Genomic DNA, 27470 nt, shown 5'->3' with positions numbered 1-27470 from the left:
GTTGGGCAACTGCCGGAGATTTGGGGATGGAGCCTGGAGAGGGCCAGGGATTTCAGTGGAGCACACTGGCACAGAGTCCACCCTCCAGTTTGGTGTAGTGGTTAAGTGCATGGACTCTTCCCTGGGAGAACCGGGCTTGATTCCCCACTCCTCCACTTGCACCTGCTGGAATGGCCTTGGGTCAGCCATAGCTCTGGCTGAGGTTGTCCTTGAAAGGGCAGCTTCTGTCAGAGCTCTCTCAGCCCCACCCACCTCACAGGGTGTCTGTTGTGGGGGAGGAAGGTAAGGAAGACTGTGAGCCGCTATGAGACTCTGATTCAGAGAGAAGGGCAGGGTATAAATCTGTGGTCTTCTTCTTCTGTGGTAGAGCATCTGCTTCTTCTTCGTCTGTGGTAGAGCATCTGCTTGGGAAGCAGAAGGTCCCAGGTTCAATCCCCGGCATCTCCAAAAAAGGGTCCAGGCAAATAGGTGTGAAAAACCTCAGCTTGAGACCCTGGAGAGCCGCTGCCAGTCTGAGAAGACAATACTGACTTTGACGGACCAAGGGTCTGATTCAGTATAAGGCAGCTTCATATGTTCATATATGTTCTTTGTCTTCTCCTCCTTCTCCTCAGCAACCATGTTCTCCAGAGGAGGAGGAGACTGGATTTATACCCCGCCCTTCACTCAGAGTCGCAGAGCGGCTTACAAACTTCGTCCCTTCCTCTCCCTGCAACAGATACCCTGTGAGGCTGGTGGGGCCGAGACAGCTCTTTCCAGAACTGCTCTTGAGAGAACAGCTCTGAGAGAACTGGGGCTGGCCCAAGATCGTCCAGCAGCTGCCTGTGGAAGAGTAGGGAATCAAATGCACTTCTCCTGATAAGAGTCCACTGTTCTTAACCGCTACACCAAACTGGTCCGATCTCTGCAGGCTGGAGAGGAGCTGTAATTCCACAGGATCTGCAGGCCCCACCAGGAGGCTGGCAACCCTACCCCAAGCCAAGAGCTGCCCCTGTTCTGGCCCTGGCCCAAAAGGAAGAGATGAATGAGGGGCACCAGTAACGACAGCGGGCAAAACGAGAAGACATAAAAGAGGCAGATCCGGATGTCCCTCATCATTCCGCTGGACCTTTGCCCTTGCCGCAAACAAATGAGCCAATCGCATCCAACAAAGACGCGTGCCCGAATTACATAACCAGCCACGCTTGTTCTTCTCCATAATTGTGGCAATTGACAAATTGAAATGTAATCCCAACTAGGCAGAGAGCCTAGAGCTTCCACTGGCCCCAGCGTTACTGCTCGGAGAAGCAAGTTAATGCAGCTGCAAAAAACCCCACACTTCCGAGGTCATTTAGTAAAGAAGTCAAATTGACTTGACTTGGCCGAGCCAATGCGCTCTACATGGGGCTACCCTCAAAGTCAACTTGGAGACGCCAGTTGGCACAGAATGCCACAGTTTGGTTATTATCAGGAGCCAGGTAGACCGTAAGAGCCCCGTGGCGCAGAGTGGTAAAGCTCCAGTACTGCAGTCCTAAGCTCTGCTCACGACCTGAGTTCGATCCCGGCGGAAGCTGGGTTCTGGTAGCCGGCTCGAGGTTGACTCAGCCTTCCATCCTTCCGAGGTCAGTCAAATGAGTCCCCAGCTTGCTGGAGGTAAAGCGTAGATGACTGGGGAAGGCAATGGCAAACCATTGCGGTGAAAACGTTGTGAAAGCAACGTCACCCCAGAGTCGGAAACGACTGGTGCTTGCACAGGGGACCGCCTTTACCTTTTTAGGTAGACCATGTAAATTCTGCAGTCGCTCCTTTGGCTGCCCATCTGTCACCTGCTTCGATTAAAGGAACCGGTTTTCACACGCCTTCACAGCCTGAGATCCTTGGTTCTGCAGGATCACCCCTTTTGTTCTGCTCCACCAGGACAGCTTCACTCATCTGAGCAAGGCCCTCTGAAAATGCCGTGCCACAAATGAGTGACAGCGGCCCCTACGTGTGCAGTCTTTCTGTTGTGGCTCCCACTTCATGGAATGGCCTGTTGGAGGAGGCCTCCAAAATGAGCAAAACAGAATTAGGCAGGAGACTATTTTTAAAGGAAGCAACCCGGCTATAGTATAACAGAATGGTTCAGGAGTGCGCTTTTATAAAGGGAACAGGATTGTAGACCATGCCACTGTTTAAGGCACGTGTGATCCTTCTCTGATAACACTGCTTTCTACTTTCATTCCCATTCTCTGCATTGTTTCACATCTCAGATCTGGTTGGGGTTTTTTTTGCACTGTTTCTAATCTATAACCTTAGTCCTATTGAGTTGCTTACTAGGGGCGTTTTCGCACTGACCTTACTCGGGAGCGACATCCCTCTTCACCGCGCAGCGTCTGCACGGATTTCGCACTAATTGCTCCGCAGAACCCGGAAGAGCCGCAAAGTCCCGCGGCTTTTGCGTCGCAAATGTAAACTGGCCAAAAACCAGTTTACATTTGCGACGCAAAAGCCGCGGGACTTTGAGGCTCTTCCGGGTTCTGCGGAGCAATTAGTGCGAAATCCGCGCAGACGCTGCGCGGTGAAGAGGGACGTCGCTCCCGAGTAAGGTCAGTGCGAAAACGCTCTAGGTCTCCGTGCTGTTAGACGGCATTGTTTTCAGATGAACATAAGAGAAGCCATGTTGGATCAGGCCAATGGCCCATCCAGCCCAACACTCCATGTCACACAGCGGCTAAAAAACCCAGGTGCCATCAGGAGGTCCATCAGCGGGGCCAGGACACTGGAAGCCCTCCCACTGTGCCCCCCCGCAAGCACCAAGAATACAGAGCATCACTTGCCCCAGAGAGTTCCAACAATACGCTGTGGCTAATAACCGCTGATGGACCTCTGCTCCATATGTTGATCCAATCCCCTCTTGAAGCTGGCTATGCTTGTAGCTGCCACCACCTCCTGTGGCAGTGAATTCCACGCGTTAATCACTTGCTTTTATCCATTCTAACCTGACCGCTCAGCAAATTCATTGAGTGCCCACGCGTTCTTGTATTGTGAAGAAGGAGAAAAGTCCTTCTTTCTCTGCCTTCTCTATCCCAGGCATAATCTTGTAAACCTCTATCATGTCAGCAGTCTCTATCAGACTGCTACTAAACATCTCGTGCTATCGGACTGCATTGTTTTACACCATGTCATCTGCCTCCAGTCCCAGTGAGAAAGGAGGGCTTATAGGATTACCAGCCTCCAGGTGGTATCTGGAGATTTCCTGAGATTATATCTGATCTCTAGGTATCAGAGATCAGTTCACCTGGAGAAAATGGCTGCTTTGGATGGGGGACTCTATGGCATTTTACCCTACTGAAGGCCTTCCACAAACCCTGCCCTTCTCAAGCTTCACCCCCAAAACCTCCAGCTATGGAATTCTGGAATCACAGAGTGGGAGGCGGCCATACAGGCCATCTAGTCCAACCCCTTGATCGATACAGGATCAACCTAGAGCATCCCTGACGAGTGTTTTCCAGCCTCTGTTTAAAGACTGCCAGTGAGGGGGAGCTCACCACGATTTCCCTAAGTAGCTGATTCCACCGTTGAACAACCTTACTGCAAAAAAGTTTTTCCTAATATCCAGCCACTACCTTGCCACCCTTCATTTAAAGCAGGGATGGCCAAACTTGCTTAATGTAAGAGCCACAAAGAATAAACGTCAGATGTTTGAGAGCCATGAGGAAGGAAGGAAGGAAGGAAGGAAGGAAGGAAGGAAGGAAGGAAGGAAGGAAGGAAGGAAGGAAGGAAGGAAGGAAGGAAGGAAGGAAGGAAGGAAGGAAGGAAGGAAGGAAAGAAGGAAGGAAGGAGGGAAGGAAGGAAGGAAGGAAGGAAGGAAAGAAGGAAGGAGGGAAGGAAGGAAGGAAGGAAGGAAGGAAGGAAGGAAGGAAGGAAGGAAGGAAGGGAGGGAGGGAGGGAGGGAGGGAGGGAGGGAGGGAGGAAGGAAGGGAGGGAGGGAGGGAGGGAGGGAGGGAGGGAGGGAGGGAGGGAGGAAGGAAGGAAGGAAGGAAGGAAGGAAGGAAGGAAGGAAGGAAGGAAGGAAGGAAGGAAGGAAGGAAGGAAGGAAGGAAGGAAGGAAGGAAGGAAGGAAAATAGATGGGAGAGGAAGAGAGAGGTGGAAAGAAAGCAACTTTAACTATAAATGCATTCCCTGAGCTGTTGTCTGGCTTGGAGAAGTGATTTAAAGAAACAAGTGCCTTCTCTAATCTGGCCGGTGGGGTGGGGTGCTTTGAGAGCCATGTGTGTGAAAGAGCCACATGTGGCCCCCGAGCCACAGTTTGGCCATCCCTGATTTAAACCCATTATCGAGAGTCCTCTCCTCTGCTGCCAACAGGATCACCTCCCTGCCCTCCTCCTCTAAGGGACAGCCCTTCAAAGACTTTTAAAAAGAGAGGAATCATGTCCCCCCTCAACCTTCCCTTTTCAGCTCATAACCCGGAGCTGGCAGCAACCCTATCTATAAAGTAAGTCAACAAATAATGGAGGCAAGTGTGGTGGGAACTTAAATGTAAAGGATGCGACTAAAACAGGCGGGTGTGAGAGACCCTGTCTTGCCGTGAAGTGCTCTGAAGTAATCCTGCCTTCTCCCCCACTTCTCCCTGCAAAGATCCTTTTTGCTCACGAGAGCAACCGGATCGCTCCCTGCAGTGAGACGTTGGGGGTTTCTTTCCTTAAAGAAGGTGAGAGGAGGACAGCTGCAGAGTGTGGGGAAGGAAGGCAAGAAGCCGTGAAGCTAGACATTGATATTCAGCGGGGGAACGTCATTTGCTTTATAAATACGAGCAGCCACGAGGATGTGTTTAGAATGTTTGGCGGCCGTCTGTTGTCGCCATCCGAGCACCGCTGCCCAACTGGCGGCGTTCAAAAGCAAGGCTCCAGAGTACAGGATGATCCTTCGAACCGATTATAGGATCTGCCAAAGAGAGAGAAGATTTGGACTGGGCACTTAGAAGGAAACCCAGAAACAAGAAGAGCAGATTGGGCCAGAACATGATGGCGAGCAATGTTCCCTCTAAGCTGCAGAGTCTTGTGAGCAAAAATTCTACTTCAGGACCCACTTTATGCTGCTCTCTCCTCTTTTTGGCGGGGCTTCCGTGGGATTTCACGCCACCTGCCCCGGGGGCTGCAGCTCGCTCTGCCTCTTTTGCACAGCAAACAAGATCCTCTAAAACCCAGTTTGTCATGGGTGCTGGGGACCCTGCAGAGGAAGACGACTCTGCCGAGGAAACTGTACCCCTGCCACCTGCACCAGTACCCCTGCCTCCTGCTGAAGAAGATCCCAGCCCCCCTGCCTCGCCCTCTCGGGTGGCGCGTGTGCGTGACCGCCTCCGTCAGGACCTCAGGGATCGGAGGAGGGCGGCACGCTCACAAGCAAGACGCTCCCTGAGTCCTGAGTTTTGAGAGGATTCTGGCCTTCCTAAGAGCAAGGATGCTTGAGTTGTAACAGGATCCTGGCTGCCTCCCAGAGCCAGCAATTAGCCCAAACGGGCAACAGCCAGCAGAGGGCTACATAGCTGTTGGCTTTGGGAGGAGGCTTTGTGGAAGCAACTAGTCATCTCCCTGACGTGCTAGCATCCACTCCGGCTTGACTTTGGTTCCTGACTCCCTGACTTTGGCTTTTGACTTCTGGACTCCCTGACCTCGGCTTCTGGACCTTGGACCTGCGATACTTGCACAGCGATTTGGATCTGGCACCTTGGACACTCCTGCTTGCTGGCTACAGACCTCGGACTGCCTCTGGACTTTGCCTGACCCGGCCCCAGCCGTGACACAGTTTCTGTTTGCCGCGCAAAAAAGGAGAAGCTAGTTGCAGCCTCAGGGCAGACAGTGTGAAATCCGATGGAAGCCCCGCGGAGAAGAGGAGCGTGAGAGTGGCATTAGGCTAGTGGGAAATCGGTCTGTGAGTTGCTGGTATTAGAGTTGTGAGCCGCTGCATAAATTATTGTGCTCTGGGATCATCCTTCCCGAGCAAAGGCAAAAATGTGTGAGCTGGAGGCTAAAAATCTGTGAGCTAACTCACACTAACTCAGCTTAGCGGGAACACTGGTGGTGGGGTAGGGTTGCCAGATCTGTGTTGGAAAATATCTGGAGACTTTGGGGGTGGAGGCAGGAGAGGGTAAGGTTTAGTGAAGGGAGGGGCCTCGGCATGGTCCAAGACCATAGAGTCCACCCATCAAAGCAGCCATGTTCTCCAGGGGAGCTGATTTCTGCCAGCTGGAGATCAGTTGTAAAAGCGGGAGATCTCCAGGCCCCATCTGGAGGCTGACAACCCTATCTTGGGGGGAAGGGGGGCTGTGGAATGGATCTTTAAGAAACTGAGAGCTGAACAGGATATGATACCAGGAGATCTGGGGGTGGAGCTTCCTGACATTTCTTTTTTTAATCTCAATTTTTTATTTTAAAATTGCAAAGCAATACATTAAAGGTAAATAAATTAAATAATAAAATAATAAAATAATAAGAACAAGCCAAATAAAACAAAGAAAGAAACATCAATAAATACATACAGAACTGACATAGACATAGAATCATAGAGTTGGAAGGGATCTCTAGGGTCATCTAGTCCAACCTCCTGCACAATGCAGGAAACTCACAAACACTTCCCCCTAAATTCACAGGATCCGCATTGCTGTCAGATGGCCATCTACCCTCTGTTTAAAAACCTCCAAGGAAGGAGAGCCCACCACCTCCCGAGGAAGCCTGTTCCACTGAGGAATCGTTCTAACGGTCTTCCTAATGTTGAGCTGGAAACTCTTTTGATTTAATTTCAACCCAAGGGTTCTGGTCCTACCTTCCGGAGTCACAGAAAACAATTCCACACCATCCTCTAGATGACAGCCCTTCAAGTACTCGAAGATGGCGATCGTATCACCTCTCAGCCGCCTCCTCTTCAGGCTAAACTTCCCCAGCTCCTTCAACCTTTCCTCAAACATTATAGTCAAATATAAGCAGTACAGACACAGCAAATCAATAAAAGATGAAATCTACATATTTCTTCGGCAATCTGCAGTCCATAGTATTCTGAGAAGCAACGTAATTAAAAGGACCATTTCTCCTCAAAATCTGCTCTATATAAAGGATTGTCGGCTATCAATAACTGTGCTGCCAATTTATCAGATATTCACAAATCCCATACCTTATTAAACCAACTTCGAACCATAGGCACAGTTTTTTTCCTTCCAACTTTGTGCTAGCACTGCTTAAAGGGAAATAGCAGACACGTGCTTGGCACTGGATTTGACTTCCCTGACTGTTCAGACTCCCAGGAGGGAAAAGGCTTTGGCATCTTATCTGGGGACCTTCTGCATGCCAAACAGATGCTCTGCTACTGAACCACAGCCCCACTCCCTCTTCGCTTGCACCCTAGACTGTAGCTCCCTGTTGATTCTACTAGCTTAGGCCATAAACACTTCCAAGGAGGAGACTTTTTATCAGGGCAAAGGCCGAGTTTTGACCTTGTTTGGCTGTCGCCAAAAGCTTTCCTCAAAGCTGACAGCATTCATGTTTATTCCCCTCCTGGCCTGGGGGCTCTCTGCCCAAACTGCCAGCATCTCTCATCTGCTTGCTTACCTGTATCCTGGTCCCTTCTCCCCTTTGGGCAGGCTTCTCGTAACACCTGTCCTGACCCACTCTCAGGTCTTCCTAAACTCTCCATTGCTTATGGTCCAGCACTGACCAGCCCTAACATACGTTTCAGTTCCTGAGGTTTTCAGGCATCTGACAGAGACCTGAATACTCCCTCCTGACGTGAAAAAGGTCTCCAAAATTAAAGGAAGTCGACATGGACTTCTTTCCTTATGTAAACTGTTAATGCTATAATCTCTAGGGAGCCAAGTCCCTGGGGATCACAAAGATGGCTGTGAACATAAGAGAAGCCATCTTGGATCAGGCCAATGGCCCATCCAGTCCAACACTCTGTGTCACATAAGAACATAAGTGAAGCCATGCTGGATCAGGCCAGTGGCCCATCCAGTCCAACACTCTGTATCACATAAGAACATAAGAGAAGCCCTGTTGGATCAGGCCAATGGCCCATCCAGTCCAACACTCTGTGTCACATAAGAACATAAGAGAAGCCATGCTGGATCAGGCCAGTGGCCCATCCAGTCCAACACTCTGTGTCACATAAGAACATAAGAGAAGCCCTGTTGGATCAGGCCAATGGCCCATCCAGTCCAACACTCTGTGTCACATAAGAACATAAGAGAAGCCATCTTGGATCAGGCCAATGGCCCATCCAGTCCAACACTCTGTGCCACATAAGAACATAAGAGAAGCCATGTTGGATCAGGCCAATGGCCCATCCAGTCCAACACTCTGTGTCACATAAGAACATAAGAGAAGCCATCTTGGATCAGGCCAATGGCCCATCCAGTCCAACACTCTGTGCCACATAAGAACATAAGAGAAGCCATGTTGGATCAGGCCAATGGCCCATCCAGTCCAACACTCTGTGTCACACAGTGGCCAAAAATAACCAGGTGCCATCAGGAGGTCCACCAGTGAGGCCAGGACACTAGAAGTCCTCCCACTGCTGCCCCCCACCCAAGTACCAAGAATACAGAGCATCACTTGCCCCAGACAGAGTTCCAACAATAAGCTGTAGCTAATAGCCACTGATGGACCTCTGCTCCATATGTTCATCCAATCCCCTCTTGAAGCTGTCTATGCTGGCAGCCTCCACCACCTCCTGTGGCAGTGAATTCTGTGTTTTAATCACCCTTTGGGCGAAGAAGGACTTCCTTTTATCCCTTCCAACCTGACTGCTCAGCAATTTCATTGAGTGCCCACCGGGCCCGTAGCCAGAAAATTCTGGGTGGAGGGGCCCCCAAGGTTAGAAATTTGGTTGGGGGCCTGCGGGGCCAGATGGCCCCATTTGCACTGAGGGCTGCTCGTGAGGAGCCCTCAGTGCAAATGTCATCCTTGCTGATCGGCAGCAGACCTGGAGGCCCAACAGAGGGGCCATACAGGGGGGAGGGGTTTTTAATAGAGGGGCCGTGTCCCCCCCCACCCTGTGGCTATGGGCCTGTTGCCCAGGAGTTCTTGTGTTGTGAGAAAGAGAGAAAAGGATTTCTTTCTCTATCCCATGCATAAGAACATAAGAGAAGCCATCTTTGATCAGGCTAATGGCCCATCCAGTCCAACACTCTGTGTCACACAGTGGCCAAAAAACCCCCAGGTGCCATCAGGAGGTCCACCAGTGGGGCCAGAACACTAGAAGCCCTCCCACTGTGCCCCCCCCAAGCACCAAGAATACAGAGCATCACTGCCCCAGACAGAGTGTTCCATCTATAAGAACATAAGAGATGCCATGTTGGATCAGGCCCATGGCCCATCCAGTCCAACACTCTGTGTCACACAGTGGGCAAAGAAAACAGGGGCCAGCAGGAGGTCCATCAGTGGGGCCAGGACACTAGAAGCCCTCCCACTGTGCCCCCCCAAGGAACAAGAATACACAGCATCACTGCCCCAGACAGTGTCATGGTTTCATTGATGCTCATACAAATGTCACACTGGAACTGGCACTGGTGTGTGTGTGTATGTGCCTGGAGACATCTCTGCTCCATAATTCGCAAGTCGAAAAAATTGAGATCCAGCTGAAGTGTCTTTTGACTCAGATGGCATTTCTGCCAGAATAAACCGGCAAGACTTCTGGCTTGTTATCAGCGGAGTGTTTCGTTCGTTAAGCAGAAGGTTAATAGAATCCCATATCAGGACCGGAATTTTTGAAACTTAATAGGAGAGGTTCTTTAAATCAGAAGAGGGGTGGCCCCGAAGAGAACAAAGGCTCTCTTTCCATGGCTCTGTTAATTGCAGATTACAAGCTCGTCGCCCATACGTTTGCTCAGCTAAATGCAAATAATGGGCATAATTTGATCTCTCGGGGCATTCTGCTACAGACCTTCAAAAGTCTGTGACGGAAAAGCTTTCAAAAGGGACGACCCAGCACGAAACTATAGAGATGAGCACAGAAAATGGTGGTTTCCTTTCATTTGGGTCTTTTAACACATTTATTCTTTTTCTCTGTACTACTCTATTTATTATTTATTATTATTTATTTATTACTTTAGATATGCCGCCCACTCCGCAAGCGGACTCTGTGGTACTACTCTACGGTTTTTCAGGGATTTGTTTCCAATGGTTTCAGTAGGAAACACATAATTCTCACTACAGCTTCCTGCTCCAGGACCCACTGGGAGTGAATCTGCAGGGATCGTGCCTCTCACGGGATCCTCCTTTCCCACGGCTTTTTGAGTGTGTGGACAAAGCCCAGCAGGAACTCATTTGCATTTTAGACCACACCCCCTGACATCACCATTGGTTAGCGCAGGGCTTTTGGTAGAGAAAGCCCGGAAGGACCTCATTTGCATATCAAGCCACACCCCCTGACACCATGCCAGCCAGAACTGCGTTCCTGCGTGTTCCTGCTCAAAAAAAGCTTTGGGCTGCATCCCCTCACATCGCCATTGTTTCACACAGGGCTTTTTTATAGGAAAAGCCAGCAGGAACTCATTGGCATATTAGGCCACACCCCCTGATGCCAAGCCAGCCAGAACTGTGTTCCTGCTCACAAAAGCCCTCCTCCTTCCCAAATTTCAGGCCCACGGGAGAAAATTATCTAGACAATGGAAATGTCCACTTGCAATGTAGACATAGGGAGGTGTTTGGCAACCCCCTAAAAACCAAATGTTATAAAGCAGGGAGGATTCATGTCTAAAATGGAGGTCAGCACACCTGTCATTAGCTCTGCACCCTACCCCACCCCAGTTCTTTCCCACCCTGTGGCTGCGCTCTCTCTCTCTCTCTCTGCGAAGTTCCATTAAGTTGCTTCTGACTTACGGTGACCCATGAATTAATTACTTCCAAAACATCTGATCATTAAGAGCTTTGCTCAGGTCTTGCAAACTGAGGGTCGTGGTTTCCTTGAGCAAGTCTAATCCATCTCGTGGGGTCCTCCTCTTCTCCTGCCGCCTTCAACTTTCCCTAGCGTGCTTCTCCTTTCCTGGGTCTCTTGTCTTCTCAAAATGCGACCAAAATGCAATAGTTAAGTATTTTTAGCTTCTAGGGAGAGTTCAGGCTTGGTTAGATCTAGAACCCCACTTATTTGTCTTTTTGGTGCTCCATGGTATCCATAAAACTCTCTTCCAGCACCACATTTCAAATGAATCTGCTTTCTTCCTGTCGGCTTTCTTCACTGTCCAACTTTCACATCTATACATGGTAAAGGGGAACACTATAGTATGAATTATCCAGGGCTTTTTTTTGTAGAAAAGCCCAGCAGGAACTCATTTGCATATTAGGCCACACACCCCTGACATCACCTGTCGGGTCTTCGGTACCCCTCCCGGTCTCCCGGTGTCGCCGTTGCCCCTCCCGGGCACTCTGGGGCGTTCCCCGGAGGTCTCAGAAACAGGGGGGTGGGCGCTGGGTTACTTCACCTCAGGCCCCCGTTCCCCTCCTGGCTGGGCTGCGGCTCCTGTCCCTCTCTCTCGCGAGGCAGCCTCTTTGAGCATCAGCCAGCTTCCTCAGCGACCTCCTCCCTCCCTCCTTTTATGCTTCCCGACCCAACCTTCCCCCTTCCCGGGTCCTGCCCCTCTCTGGCTCCTCCCCCCTTCAAAGCCCCAGACGCCCGGGAGAGGCGAGCCAGGGCTGGGCTGACTGGGCGTGCCTCGGGCGTCCTAGCCCTCGGCTGCGTGCTGCAATGGGGCGTCTCGCGCTGCGACGAGACGAACGGCTCTCCTCCTCCTGGCCCGGTGCTGGGCTCAGCTTCTCCCTCTTGCTCCCCGGCGTCTTGCCCTGGCCAGACTTCGAGGACTCGGAGTCGGGCTCGTCGTCTGGGAGGCGCCGCTCGGGTGGCTGCTGGCGCCCCGTCAGTCGAGGTGAGGGCCGCCACGGGGGCTTGGAGAGGTGGGGAAGGCTCTTGGGGCGACGACGAGGGCTTGGAACGGCTGGCAGGCGCCGGGGGGTCTCCTCCGCGGAGTCCCCGCCCGGGCTGGGCGGGACATCACCATTGTTTCGTACCTCTCTATCTTGGTTGTCAGCAACAGCTTTACACTTAAGAATCTTTCCCGGCTCCTTTATGGTTGCCCTGCTGGCTGTTTCTAAGGAACACTACAGATGTCAAAAAGACCTCAGATCCCTCCTCACTGGCTCACTGCCTTATTCTCTCCCTGAACATGACACATGCTGCTCCTTTTTTGGGGGGGGAAAGGGGGGTGGTGTTCATTCATTAACGCCCAACTATATTTCAATGAAACAACTGGATTGGAATAAGAACATATAAGAACATAAGAGAAGCCGTGCTGGGTCAGGCCAATGGCCCATCCAGTCCAACACTCTGTGTCACATAAGAACAGAAGAGAAGCCATGTTGGATCAGGCCAATGGCCCATCCAGTCCAACACTCTGTGTCACATAAGAACATAAGAGAAGCCATGTTGGATCAGGCCAATGGCCCCTCCAGTCCAACACTCTGTGTCACATAAGAACAGAAGAGAAGCCATGTTGGATCAGGCCAGTGGCCCCTCCAGTCCAACACTCTGTGTCACATAAGAACAGAAGAGAAGCCCTGTTGGATCAGGCCAGTGGCCCCTCCAGTCCAACACTCTGTGTCACATAAGAACATAAGAGAAGCCCTGTTGGATCAGGCCAATGGCCCCTCCAGTCCAACACTCTGTGTCACATAAGAACATAAGAGAAGTCATGTTGGATCAGGCCAGTGGCCCATCCAGTCCAACACTCTGTGTCACATAAGAACATAAGAGAAGCCCTGTTGGATCAGGCCAGTGGCCCCTCCAGTCCAACACTCTGTGTCACATAAGAACATAAGAGAAGGCATGTTGGATCAGGCCAATGGCCCCTCTAGTCCAACACTCTGTGTCACATAAGAACATAAGAGAAGCCCTGTTGGATCAGGCCAGTGGCCCATCCAGTCCAACACTCTGTGTCACATAAGAACATAAGAGAAGCCATGTTGGATCAGGCCAATGGCCCATCCAGTCCAACACTCTGTGTCACATAAGAACATAAGAGAAGCCATGTTGGATCAGGCCAATGGCCCCTCCAGTCCAACACTCTGTGTCACATAAGAACATAAGAGAAGCCCTGTTGGATCAGGCCAGTGGCCCCTCCAGTCCAACACTCTGTGTCACATAAGAACATAAGAGAAGCCCTGTTGGATCAGGCCAATGGCCCCTCCAGTCCAACACTCTGTGTCACATAAGAACATAAGAGAAGTCATGTTGGATCAGGCCAGTGGCCCATCCAGTCCAACACTCTGTGTCACATAAGAACATAAGAGAAGCCCTGTTGGATCAGGCCAGTGGCCCCTCCAGTCCAACACTCTGTGTCACATAAGAACATAAGAGAAGGCATGTTGGATCAGGCCAATGGCCCCTCTAGTCCAACACTCTGTGTCACATAAGAACATAAAAGAAGGCGTGTTGGATCAGGCCAATGGCCCCTCCAGTCCAACACTCTGTGTCACATAAGAACATAAGAGAAGGCATGTTGGATCAGGCCAATGGCCCCTCTAGTCCAACACTCTGTGTCACATAAGAACATAAGAGAAGCCGTGTTGGATCAGGCCAATGGCCCATCCAGTCCAACACTCTGTGTCACATAAGAACATAAGAGAAGGCGTGTTGGATCAGGCCAATGGCCCATCCAGTCCAACACTCTGTGTCACATAAGAACATAAGAGAAGCCGTGTTGGATCAGGCCAAAGGCCCCTCCATTTCAACACTCTGTGTCACATAAGAACATAAGAGAAGCCGTGTTGGATCAGGGCAATGGCCCCCTCCAGTTCAACACTCTGTGTCACATAAGAACATAAGAGAAGCCGTGTTGGATCAGGCCAATGGCCCCTCCAGTTCAACACTCTGTGTCACATAAGAACAAAAGAGAAGCCGTGTTGGATCAGGCCAATGGCCCCTCCAGTTCAACACTCTGTGTCACATAAGAACATAAGAGAAGCCATGTTGGATCAGGCCAATAGTCCATCCAGTCCAACACTCTGTGTCACATAAGAGAAGCCATGTTGGATCAGGCCAATGGCCCATCCAGTCCAACACTGTGTGTCACACAGTGGCTGTGAGATATATATATATAATAGCCATTGATGGACCTCTGCTCCATATTTTTATCCAATCTCCTCTTAAAGCTGGCTATGCTTGTAGCCGCCGCCACCTCCTGTGGCAGTGAATTCCACATGTTAATTACCCTTTGGGTGAAGAAGTACTTCCTTTTATCCATTCTAACCTTACTGCTCAGCAATTTCATTGAATGCCCACGAGTTCTTGTATTGTGAGAAAGGGAGGAAAGTACTTCTTTCTCTATTTTCTCCATCCCATGCATAATCGTGTAAACCTCTATCCTGTCACCCCGCAGTTGACATTTCTCCAATTGAATGAATTAGCAAACTGCCAGACTAAAACTCAACAGGAAAATAAGGACATCAGAAGACCTCTGGTGGATAGGACCAGTGGTCCACATGGACCAATAGAGGACAACCAGTTATGCTGGATGGCCAACAAATAAGGCACACAGGCCAAGGCACCACTTTTCAAAGGTTTACTCCCTGTGAATGGAGAGCTTCCCTCTACTCACCATGGCTCATAGATGTTGATGCACCTCTCCTCCTTGAATAATCCCCTGTTAAAGTCATGTATTTGCCTGTTGTGGCTATCCCTACCTTCGCTGGCAATGAACTCCTTAACTGAATGACTCATTGAGTGAAGAAGTACTTCCTTTGGTCTGTCCTGAAACTTTCGCTCGTCAACCTCATTGGTTCTCCAAAGTTCTAGCATTATGGGACAGGGAGGAAAAGTTTGCTGGATCCACCTTCTCTGGCCCTGGTTTAGATGGCACAGGATAGCTTGATCTTGTCAGATCTCAGAAGCTAAGCAGGGTCGACCTTGGTTAATAGTTGGATGGAAGAAGAAGGAGAAGAAGGATAGAATCATAGAGTTGGAAGGGACCTCTAGGGTCATCTAGTCCAACCCCCTGCACAATGCAGGAAACTCACAAACACCTCCCCCTAAAGAAGAAGATGATGATGATATTGGCTTTAGACCCTGCCTTTCACTCTGAATCTCGGCATCTGAGTGGCTCACAATCTCCTTTAACTTCCTCCCCCGCACCAGACACCCTGTGAGGTAGGTGGGGCTGAGAGAGCTTTCCCAGAAGCTTCCCTTTCAAGGGCAGCTCTGTGAGAACTATGGCTGACCCAAGGCCATTCCAGCAGCTGCAAGTGGAGCAGTGGGGAATCAAACCCAGTTCTCCCAGATAAGAGTCTGCGCACTTAACCACTACACCAAACTGGCTCTCTACCAAGAAAACTGGTAGTCCACCAAGGAAGTCCAGGGTTGCTACAAAGAGGCAGACAATGGTAAAACCCCTCCTGTTTGTCTCGTTTGTCACCACTACGCACTTTCTGCACCCCATGCAACTGGGCATGGCTTTCTCACTACAGAATAGAAGTGCCCCATGAAAGTTAACATGGTCTTTCTTGTTAGTTTAATGGCTCATGTTATCTCTATCTGAGAGCAAGTTCTCTGCTCTCAGACCGGTTCTGTGCTCCCCATAGACCTGTGTCCACCCTACTGCCATCGGTTCTGTTTTCTGGGCCTTCTGTCTCCAATGTGTGAACTGCACTTTCCCCTCTATGGCTTGTGCATGTAAGTACCTGCCCGCTAAGAAAACCCTTTTACAGATCACAAAAATCTGGCTCACAAAAGATGCCACAGTTTATTTGTTTGCCTTGAACTAGCGCAAGGTTCTTTGTTTCCTGGCCCAGCAGCCTCCCTGCAATTTGTTAATTGTTTCTCCCAGAGATAAGAACAGAAGTGACAGGAGAAGGCAGATTACAGATATTAAATGTGATTGATTTTTAATGCGGAAAAGCTCTTAGGTGTCTTTTGCCCTGCACTATTTTGTGTGTTAATGGCTGCGAAGCACTTTGTGCTAATTAATATTGCTAACAACAACAACAAAACAACATTAATGAGTGTTGATGAGAAGCCACAAACTGTTGTGGCTTACACCTCCAGCTTCCAGAATCCTCTCTTGAATCCAGTTCCCAGAATTCACTCAAGAAAGCCAGCCCGGAAAGACACCAAGGAGGGGTGTACGGATATACCCTTTTCCAGTTCTTTCCGGTTTTGTACATTCAGGACTTCTTTTGTAGCAGGAACTCCTTTGCATATTAGGCCACACACCCCTGATGCAGCCAATCTTCCTGGAGCTTACAGTAGGCCCTGTATGAAGAGCCCTGTAAGGAATTCTAGCAGGACCTCCTTTGCATATTAGGCCACACACCCCTGATGCAGCCAATCCTCCTGGAGCTTACAGTAGACCCTGTACTAAGAGCCCTGTACCTCAGGGGTGTGTGGCCTAATATACAAAGGAGTTCCTGCTACAAAAAAAGCCCTGTGTATGTTGTTGTCACCCTGACCTGGATGGTCCAGGCTAGACCAATCTCGTCAGAGCTTGGAAGCGAAGCAAGACCACCCCTGGTTAGTTCTTGGATGTGGGACTTCCAAGGAAGCCCAGAGTAACTATGTAGAGGCAGGCGATGGCAAGCTATTACTGTATGACCAGTTTCGCACTAGACCTTTAATCCTAGTTTAATTCTGTCCCCAAACTGACATTCTACACTAGAATCATAGAAACCAACTCTTGTGACTCTACGGCTGATTACAGATGGGCACTTTGGGCCGACTCACAGACGCCTCTGAAGTCGACCCAAATAAACCAGCCAGACTGCAACATCTGCCGCCCGCCCCTGCCCCACACTTACCCCGTCCTGAAGGACAATCCACCCGGCTCAAAAAGGGACCACTCGAGTATGTCAATACAACACCCCCCCCCCCAATATTCTGATACATTGTTCTAAAAGAGAAATGCATATCTGTAGGGCCGTCTCTCCCTATATGAGCCCCGAAGGCCATTACGATCGGCCAGCTGACGTCTTTTGACCATCCTTGGCCCAAAGGACATCCAGCTTGCCTCGACCAGGAGCAGGGCCTTTTCGGCCCTGGCCCCAACCTGGTGGAATCAGATCCCTACTGAGATTTGGGCCCTTCTGGATTTGTTACCATTCCAAAGGGCCTGTAAAATGAAGCTGTTCTGCCAGGTCTATGGTTGAGGCAAGCGGACGTCCTCACTCTACTACACCATCCAATGGGCCTCCCAGCAATGACTGACACTTCGTTTAGGGCCAATACTGTCGACATCTTAGGGCAACTTAGGCTGCCCACGATAATTACGCCCCAAGTGCTTATAACAGGGGTGGCCAACGGTAGCTCTCCAGATTTTTTTTGCCTACAACTCCCATCAGCCCCAGTCAGCATGGCCAATGGCTGGGGCTGATGGGAGTTGTAAGGAAAAAACATCTGGAGAGCTACCGTTGGCCACCCCTGGCTTATAGCATCCATGCTGTCTTAAATGATTGACTTAATGTATTGGTTTAATTGTTTGAACTATTTTGATGTTTTATTGTTGGTTTTAACGTTTTAGCTTGTTGGAATCTGCCCTGAGCCCTTCACGGGAAAGGGTGGGCTATAAACGTACGAAATAAATAAATAAATTCTAGGCTAACAGTTAATAGAGGGTTAACAGTCCTCTGACTGAAGAGAAGTGTATTTATTCCAAGCGGCAAAGGGAAATCTCATATCCCAGCAAAGGTCACTAATTTTTATTTAACATCAGTCTAACTATTCTTGACATGAATCACAGAACCACAGAGTTGGAAGGGGGCATACAGGCCATCTAGTCCAATCCCACCCCCTGCTCGATATGCAAGTTGGTATGAAAGAATCACAATGATACAAAAAAAATACTTGCATATGTAAATGAAATCAGAAAGAGAAAAGTGTATCGTCCCTTACCCTGTCTTATCTCTTACCTACTTTCAATGCACTTTAGCAATTTTTTGCAAGCAGATTTTGCTGTTTCACGCAGTAAAATCCAGTTGCAAAGAGCATCAAAAGTGGATGGTGAGTGCCTTATTCAACATGTGTGAAAGCACCTTTGAAATTCTAAGGATGCTTCGTCTGAGTAGGAACTTCTACATTCCAGTTTACAGAATGTTCAGTGGCGACTAGTTAAACAGGTTTAAAAACTGGGTTAATTTGACACATGTACCGCATGTATCGATCTATTCTAGGCGGTAAAGGAGAAGCTACACTGTGCGTGGCTTACCCCGGGCGCTGCATCCATTCGCTGGGTCAATTTCTCTGCCATCAATTCGGAAGACCCAACGGCCGGGCAAGTTGACGTTGGTCGTTTCTTCAATGTTGACGATTTCTGTGGTTCTGGAACCAGGAATGCTAAAATAGTTGGTGTTGTTCCCACCGTTGAAGCCTGCCTAGAAGACAGAAATGGCACAAATGGCTCCGAAGATGCAGCAACGGTCCTCCGCGTTGGAGCAAAAACACTGAATTATGGTAGACGCTCTTTCAGTTTCTCTTTTATTCCTAACTAAAAGCCCTTCGTTGCGCAGTGGAAGGAGAAACAGTTTAATTCCTTTCCACATGTCCAGTCCCCTATTTCTTCCTAACTTGCTGCTTCTCCATTCATCACGCAAGTCTCTGCTGAAAGTGGAGCATGATTTCTTTGCAAAACCTTGTACTGCCTCATGTGCCCAACTTAACACAAGTTCCATGTCCAGAGAAGAAGGGAAGGTACATTATGACTGATTTCCCCACGAGGCTTGTTCTAATGCTGGAGCTCTTCCCCCCTCCCCCCCCAGTGCTTCCGCACAAGCAAGATCCTCTGAAAACTAGTTTCTGCTTGCCGCAGGAAAGAGGCCAAGCAACATGTAGCCCTGCAGCAGCTTGTGTGAAATGGGATGGAATCGCTGGGGGGGGAAAGGGCTCCAACACCGGAACAAGCCTAGGGGGAACTGGTCTACATTTCCTTTTTCTTCAATCCAACAGCTGCGTTTGGTATAGGAATGGAGGACAAGAAGCAATGTCTCCTCCTCTCAAGTATGGTCTGTTTGAGTGGAAGGGGGAAGGTCAGAAATCCTTCCCCCATCAACATGAAGCTAGCTTCATTTCCCCTAGGGCTTCCTCTTGAATATTTCCCCCCCTCCCCGGATTGTTCCAAAAGCCAAGCCCGGTGCTTACCGGTGGATGCATGCGTGACCACAGCGGAGGGGTCAAGGCAGAGCATCTGCTTGGTATGCAGAAGGTCTCAGGCTCGATGCTCAGTGAATGGACACTGGAAAACCACTGCCAATCAGGGTAGGCAATACTGACCTTGATGGACCAATGGTCTGACTCAGTATAAGGCAGTGTGACCACCTCGCTATGGACCAGGGGTGGCCAAAGTTGCTTAAATAAGAGCCACACAGAATAAATGTCAGATGTTTGAGAGCTGCAAGACATGAATGTCTGATGTCTGAGAGACACAAGGAAGGAAAGAAGGAAGAGAGGGAGGGAGGGAGGGAGGGAGGGAGGAAGGAAGGAAGGAAGGAAGGAAGGAAGGAAGGAAGGAAGGAAGGAAGGAAGGAAGGAAGGAAGGAAGGAAGGAAGGAAGGAAGGAAAACAAAGATGGGGAGGGAGAGGTAGAAAGAAAGCAACTTTAAATGCACTCACCAAGCTGCCTTAGAGAAGTGATTGGCTGGGCTTGGAGAAGTGATTTAAAGAAACAAATGCCTTCTCCAAGCCAGCCATTGTGGCTGTGAGGGCTTTGAGAGCCATACAATAGGTGTGAAAGAGACACACGTGGCTCCTGAGCATCAGTTTGGCCACCCCCACTAAGGAACAACACGGATGGGAGACAGGCCAGGCAATGATTTTGCTGTGGCCACCAGACACTGACATGGTCCTGTGAGGAGGTGGGCCAAGGGGATGAGTTTAAGATCTTACCTGCGCCATCACTCCACCGAGACCAGTCAGAGGGTCTCCTCCACTCGCAGTCCCTGTGGTCCAGTGGATTTCCTCATAGTTAAACATGGCAAAGGAGGAGGTCCCATCAGTGGTCAGGACAGCCTGAAAGGTGTTCACCTGTCAAAAAGAGAAAGGCTGGCTTGGTTAGCGATAAGCATTTCTCGCGGCCATCCAAAGGACAAGATGGTGGCATAGCAGCATCCAACAGACAAGTTTGTGGCTGGACCAAGAAAGCCAAGGGCAACACAAGCAGAAGGCAGGTGAAGATGCAGGCTGGAACTCAGGAAGGGAGAGTGAAAGGCAAGGCAAAGGAAGCAAAGCAAAGAAGCGTGTTCCAGGCTAGGGGTTCCCCAACCCTTTCAGACCTTAAGAAAACTAACCAGTACTGATCACAGAATTCAGGCTGCTCCTAGCAAAGAAACCTGAGTAATTTATGAATGTCAAGGCAATGCTGATTCAATACAGATTCATCAGATTCCATGGCAGGTTTTGGATTTTTAATTAATCCAACATCACCTTTACTGGTAAGGTTAAAAACAGCAACCCAAGAGTCCAACGGACGTGTAAACGGTTGGAAGTAAGATGGAGTGAAGTGTTCCTACAGTTCCAAAAACGCTCATCATAAAGTTACAGTTTTATTAGCCTTCCTTTCTCTCCTATCCCGTTGTAAGGACACTCCCCACTACAATTATGCCCAGTCAACTTCCCATTTCCTGTTTGTTCCTGAATTTTCACAAAACTACGTGCTGGAGAATCCATCCACACGCCAATAGCTACGCGTTCCCATGCAGGTATCTCATCTGTGCTTTTATGCCTCCCATCTCCTATAGATGGCAGTGCTTGAATAAGCATGGAAAATCCACAAGATACCCGCTTTCATCCTTTCCCCTACTACTGCATCGTTATCCATTCCCATGTTATCTTATTGGGTCACCTTCCTGGTTCAAATGATTATGATATTAGATTTACATCCCACCATCCACTCAAAATCTCAGAGTGGCTCACAATCTCATAAGAACATAAGAGAAGTCATGTTGGATCAGGCCAATGGCCCATCCAGTCCAACACTCTGTGTCACACAGTGGCCAATATATGTCTGTGTGTGTATACGCACACATATATATATACTGTTGCTAATAGCCACTGATGGACCTCTGCTCCATATTTTTATCCAATCCCCTCTTGAAGCTGGCTATGCTTGTAACCGCCACCACCTCCTGTGGAAGTGAATTTCACACGTTAATCACCCTTTGGGTGAAGAAGTACTTCCTTTTATCCGTTTTAATTTATCCTTTATCTTCCTCCCCCACAACAGACACCCTGTGAGGTGGGTGGGGCTGAGAGAGCTCTGACAGAAGCTGCCCGTTCAAGGACACCTCTGCCAGAGCTATGGCTGACCCAAGGCCATTCCAGCAGCTGCAAGTGGAGAAGTGGGGAATCAAACCCGGTTCTCCCAGATAAGAGAGCTATGGCTGACCTAAGGCCATTCCAGCAGCTGCAAGTGGAGGAGTCGGGAATCAAACCCGGTTCTCCCAGATAAGAGAGCTATGGCTGACCCAAGGCCATCCCAGCAGCTGCAAGTGGAGGAGTTGGGAATCAAACCCGGTTCTCCCAGATAAGAGAGCTATGGCTGACCCAAGGCCATCCCAGCAGCTGCAAGTGGAGGAGTTGGGAATCAAACCCGGTTCTCCCAGATAAGAGAGTTATGGCTGACCCAAGGCCATTCCAGCAGCTGCAAGTGGAGGAGTGGGGAATCAAACCCGGTTCTCCCAGATAAGAGATCTATGGCTGACCCAAGGCCATTCCAGCAGCTGCAAGTGGAGGAGTGAGGAATCAAACCCGGTTCTCCCAGTTAAGAGATCTATGGCTGACCCAAGGCCATTCCAGCAGCTGCAAGTGGAGGAGGGGGGAATCAAGCCCGGTTCTCCCAGATAAGAGAGCTATGGCTGACCCAAGGCCATTCCAGCAGCTGCAAGTGGAGGAGGGGGAATCAAACCCGGTTCTCCCAGATAAGAGAGCTATGGCTGACTCAAGGCCATTCCAGCAGCTGCAAGTGGAGGAATGGGGAATCAAACCCGGTTCTCCCAGATAAGAGAGCTATGGCTGACCCAAGGCCATTCCAGCAGCTGCAAGTGGAGGGGTGGGGAATCAAACCCGGTTCTCCCAGATAAGAGAGCTATGGCTGCCCCAAGGCCATCCCAGCAGGTGCAAGTGGAAGAGGCGGGAATCAAACCTGGTTCTCCCAGATAAGAGAGCTATGGCTGACCCAAGGCCATTCCAGCAGCTGCAAGTGGAGGAGGGGGGAATCAAACCCGGTTCTCCCAGATAAGAGAGCTATGGCTGACTCAAGGCCATTCCAGCAGCTGCAAGTGGAGGAATGGGGAATCAAACCCGGTTCTCCCAGATAAGAGAGCTATGGCTGACCCAAGGCCATTCCAGCAGCTGCAAGTGGAGGGGTGGGGAATCAAACCCGGTTCTCCCAGATAAGAGAGCTATGGCTGCCCCAAGGCCATCCCAGCAGGTGCAAGTGGAAGAGGCGGGAATCAAACCTGGTTCTCCCAGATAAGAGAGCTATGGCTGACCGAAGGCCATGCCAGCAGGTGCAAGTGGAGGAGGGGGGAATCAAACCTGGTTTTCCCAGATAAGAGAGCCATGGCTGACCCAAGGCCATTCCAGCAGGTGCAAGTGGAGGAGTGGGGATCAAACCCGGTTCTCCCAGATAAGAGAGCCATGGCTGACCCAAGGCCATTCCAGCAGCTGCAAGTGGAGGGGTGGGGAATCAAACCCGGTTCTCCCAGATAAGAGAGCTATGGCTGACCCAAGGCCATTCCAGCAGCTGCAAGTGGAGGGGTGGGGAATCAAACCTGGTTCTCCCAGATAAGAGAGCCATGGCTGACCCAAGGCCATCCCAGCAGGTGCAAGTGGAGGAGTGGGAATCAAACCCTGTTCTCCCAGATAAGAGAGCTATGGCTGACCCAAGGCCATTCCAGCAGCTGCAAGTGGAGGAGTGGGGAATCAAACCCGGTTCTCCCAGATAAGAGAGCTATGGCTGACCCAAGGCCATTCCAGAAGGTGCAAGTGGAAGAGGGGGAATCAAACCTGGTTCTCCCAGATAAGAGAGCTATGGCTGACCCAAGGCCATTCCAGAAGGTGCAAGTGGAAGAGGGGGAATCAAACCTGGTTCTCCCAGATAAGAGAGCTATGGCTGACCCAAGGCCATTCCAGCAGCTGCAAGTGGAGGAGTGGGAATCAAACCCGGTTCTCCCAGATAAGAGTCCGCGCACTTAACCACTACACCGAACTGGCATGTTCCTGTAAGTGATGGCTTGTGTACAATATCACGTCTTGTGAAAATTCCACTCCTTGAGTCAGTTTTTGGAGAGAAAAAATGTCCATACATTCATAAGAACATAACAAGAAAACAAGGAGAGCCCTGCTGGATCAGACCAGTGCCCATCGGGTCCACCCTCCTGTCCCACACAATGGCCAACCACTTCCTCTGGACAGCCAACAACAGGGCACAGAGACTGAGGCCTTCCTCTGATGTTGTCTTCTGGCTTTGGGGCACAGAGGGCTGACTGCCTCTGAGCATGGGGCTTCCCCTCAGCCACCATGGCTAGTAGCCACTGATCAACCTGTCCTCCATAAATCTGCCTGATCACCTTACAACAGCTGAGTCCAAGTAGGAAGCTGCTGATCTAGTATGAATATTCCTGTTGCCAGGGATTTTTTTTTGTAGTAAAGGCCTAGCAGGAACTCATTTGCATATTAGGCTACACCCCTGATGTCACCATTGTTTCATGAAGGACTTTTTGTCGCAAAAGCCCTGCAGGAACTTATTTGCATATTAGGGTACACCCCCTGACACCAAGCCAGACAGAACAGGTTCTGCCTGTTTCACTGAAGATGAGAAATCTAGTTCTGTGCCAACCAGTGGAACAAAAGGACTGATTTTGCACATGCATGATGTCACACTCATTGATGGATGGATGGATGGATGGATGGATGGATGGATGGATGGATGGATGGATGGATGGATGGATGGATGGATGGATGGATGGATGGATGGGTGGGTGGGTGGATGGATGGATGGATGGATGGATGGATGGGTGGGTGGGTGGGTGGGTGGGTGGATTTGTAAGCTACCTTTCTTAATATGACTGAAGATGGATTGCAAAATTTTAATGTAACAAAATCTGTATCAGAGGTAATAAAATCTGCATCATATAGCAATACAAGAACTGGATTACAAAAGGGGGGGGGGGAAATGCAGTAAAAACAAGGTATTACCTAAAAGGTTTTTTTTGTACAAGTTGGCTTTAAGTGATAAGAAAGTCCCAGCAGCAGAACTCAGCTGACATTCATTCCCACAAGCAAGAAATTATTTGATGAGGCAACCATCAAGATAGAGATACCATAGAATGCTCCATGCACCTTCTGAGCATGGAGCAGGTATCACTGGTGTGTGTGTGGGGAAGTATTTGTGAATTTCCTGCATTGTACAGGGAAGGGGGGAGGAGGGGGGGTTGGACTCAATGACCCTGGAGGTCCCTTCCAGCTCTATGATTCTATGATCAAAAGAAACTTCCTGTGAATACAACTAGGTGTTTCTTTTTGAAGAACATAAGAGAAGCCATGTTGGATCAGGCCAATGGCCCATCCAGTCCAACACTTTGTGTCACCCAGTGGCCAAAAAAACCCCAGGTGCCATCAGGAGGTCCACCAGTGGGGCCAGGACACCAGAAGCCCTCCCATTGTTGACCGCCCCCCCCCCACACCAAGAATACAGAGCATCACTGCCCCAGATAGAGTGCTCCAAAAATACACTGTGGCTAATAGCCACTGATGGACCTCTGCTCCATATGCTTATCTATTAAAAGAACAAAATTTACTGGTGGAAACAAAATGGTATACTTGCTTCTCCATCTGGTACCCACATAGCCCACGTGCCACGAACCCACATTTCAGTGCACTTTCAGGGTTGTATGAATCAGCCCTCATCGAGAGCTTCTCTGTGGCAAGAGGAACAGGAGCTAATCCTTGTCAGCGGCGTCACTAGGGCGGGGCCATCGGCCCTCCCCCAGAGCATTCTCATTGGCCCCAGGCACTGACCCATGACCCCCCCCCCAACAGGAAGGGGCTGGCCCTGGGACTAGAACGCTGCTGCTGTGTGTGGGCTGGCCGGGATTCTGAAACCGGGGCCGCGCTGCCGCCGGCTCAGCTAAAAGCGTGTGGGTGAGTGGGGGAAACTGGTATCTTGGATTACGGGGCCTGGTCATGTGACCAGAGGGTGGATGAGGGAGGGGCCATGTGAAGTGGGCGGGGTTGTGTGCGGAGGGGGTGACGCAGCCCTCCAAAAGGGGTGATGCCCAATGGGGGGGGGGTGACTTGAATCAGTTACACCCCAGGGTGCAACCCACCCTAGTGATGCCTCTGATCCTTGTTATATTTTTTTAAAATATAAATGTTATTTGAAAATTAAACAAGATACATAAAAAGGGAGGGAGAGAAATATTTGCTTTGGAAGTACAATCCACAGTGTCAAAATGTGTCCAGGTCCTTATGTTTTGAAACGGTCAAATAATTCCCATAAGAAAGTAAGTCCCAAATAGAGAGGAAGTTTTTAAAAAATGATGAACTGATTTGCTGTTTTGGTAGACCCATTTAATGCATGTGACTTTTATTGATATAGCACAGGGTTGCCAACCTCCAAGTGGGGACTGGAGTCCTAGTATTTCAGCTAGTCTCCAGACTACAGAGACCAGTTCTGGAGAAAATGGCTTGCTTTGGAGGGCAGATTCTATGGTATACCATAGAGTTTAGGTGAAATCCCTTCCCAAACTCCCCCCTCAAATCTCCAGGAATTTCCCAGGCTGCATTTGGCAACCCTGAGTTGTAATCACTTAATGCCCTTTCAGCATTGATACTAGATAAGAGAACATAAGAACATAAGAGAAGTCATGTTGGATCAGGCCAATGGCCCATCCAGTCCAACACGCTGTGTCACACAGGTGCCATCAGGAGGTCCATCAGTGGGGCCAGGACACTAGAAGCCCTCCCCTGTTGCCTCTCCCAAGCACCAAGAATACAGAGCATCACTGCCCCAGACAGAGAGTTCCAACAATACGCTGTGGCTAAGAGCCACTGATGGACCTCTGCTCCATATGTTGATCCAATCCCCTCTTGAAGCTGGCTATGCTTGCAGCTGCCGCCACCTCCTGTGGCAGTGAATTCCATGTGTTAATCACCCTTTGGGTGGAAAGAACCAGCTGAATATCCCTGGGCCAAGGGAGGCCAGATTGAAGACCACCCGGGATCGGGCCTTCTCCATAGCGGCTCCCCTACTGTGGAACCAACTCCCGGAGGAGGTACGGGCCCTGCGATGTTTAGACCAGTTCCGCAGGGCCTGCAAGACCCACCTCTTTAAAATAGCCTTCACTTAATACCGAGCCAAGAAAGTCCTGCTGGATATGTTTTATGTTTTAGTCGCTGGATTTTATGGACGATCTTAACTATAGCACCATAATGTTAATCTTAATGTAATTTTTAATGATTTTAAGGATGATTTTATAAATTGTAATTGTAATTATTGTATAAGGTTTTATTGTACATTGTATTTACGTGTTGTGAGCCGCCCTGAGCCTGCTTTGCGGGGAGGGCGGGATACAAATAAAAAGTATTATTATTATATTATTATAGAAGTACTTCTAACTCAACTGCCCAGCAATTTCATGGAGTGTCCACGAGTTCTCGTATTGTGAGAAAGGGAGAAAAGGACCTCTTTCTCTACCCCATGCATAATCTTGTCAACCTCTATCATGTCACCCCTCAGTCAACGTTTCTCCAAGATGCTGAAACTTCCCTCCACACAAAAAAAATCTAAGCATCAATGGTATGCGGGGGGGGGGAGAGTTAAAGTGACATTATCTGGAACCAGCACAAAGCACCTAGACCGGCATCCCCATGGGCCCATTTGCCATTCATCGCCTTTAAAGGAAGCTAACTGACTGCAGCTAAATAACACAATTATATTGAACAAATGTGGTTTAATATTCATGGGTGGAATGTGGTTCCAATGAGCTCTCTGACAATCTATTTGATTTATCCCCATCATAGACTAAAAGATTGGACTATCCATAATCGGCAAGGTTAAAATGTGGCCACTTCAAGCATATTCATCTAGATTTCTTCTCCCCCCCCCCCCCGGGGGACTTGCAATAGCCTATTGGGATGCAACCGGCCCGGCCCAGCCCGGCAAACCAATCAATGCCCGTTAAAGCAGTTTTACAGTCTTCTCATGAAACTGGGAAGTTCAAAATATGAATCACCAAATATTAAAATAGTCTAGCGGAGGATAGATCAAAAGGCAGCTGCTCACACCGGCATGCTCCGGCAGCGTTAAAACAGCTCGGCTCCAGAGAACAAAATGTGGAGAGATTCCAATTTGCATCAGGGGTCAGGATACTGCCCACTGTCTGGAAAAGGCCCAATTTCAAAGCAATTTTGGTGGCACGTTAACTTTCTTTTTACGGCCTCCCCATGGCATGTGTTTTATGGAACCCACTATTTCAACCACCGTAAAAAT

The 27470-nt window shown here is 49.6% G+C and overlaps 1 protein-coding gene across 1 annotated transcript in view; it reads right to left on the bottom strand.

Annotated features, from left to right (window-relative positions):
- TECTA (tectorin alpha) overlaps nt 1–27470 on the bottom strand; it is a 232242-nt gene that overhangs the window by 89423 nt on the left and 115349 nt on the right. The window contains 2 exon segments of the mRNA XM_060251812.1: nt 18192–18357; nt 19865–20002. Coding sequence (XP_060107795.1) covers nt 18192–18357; nt 19865–20002 — 304 coding nt within the window.

The sequence above is a fragment of the Heteronotia binoei genome, chromosome 12 (genome assembly GCF_032191835.1).
Source record: "Heteronotia binoei isolate CCM8104 ecotype False Entrance Well chromosome 12, APGP_CSIRO_Hbin_v1, whole genome shotgun sequence".
NCBI classification, from domain to species: Eukaryota; Metazoa; Chordata; class Lepidosauria; order Squamata; family Gekkonidae; genus Heteronotia; species Heteronotia binoei.
This window is presented reverse-complemented; position numbering and strand designations above follow the sequence as displayed.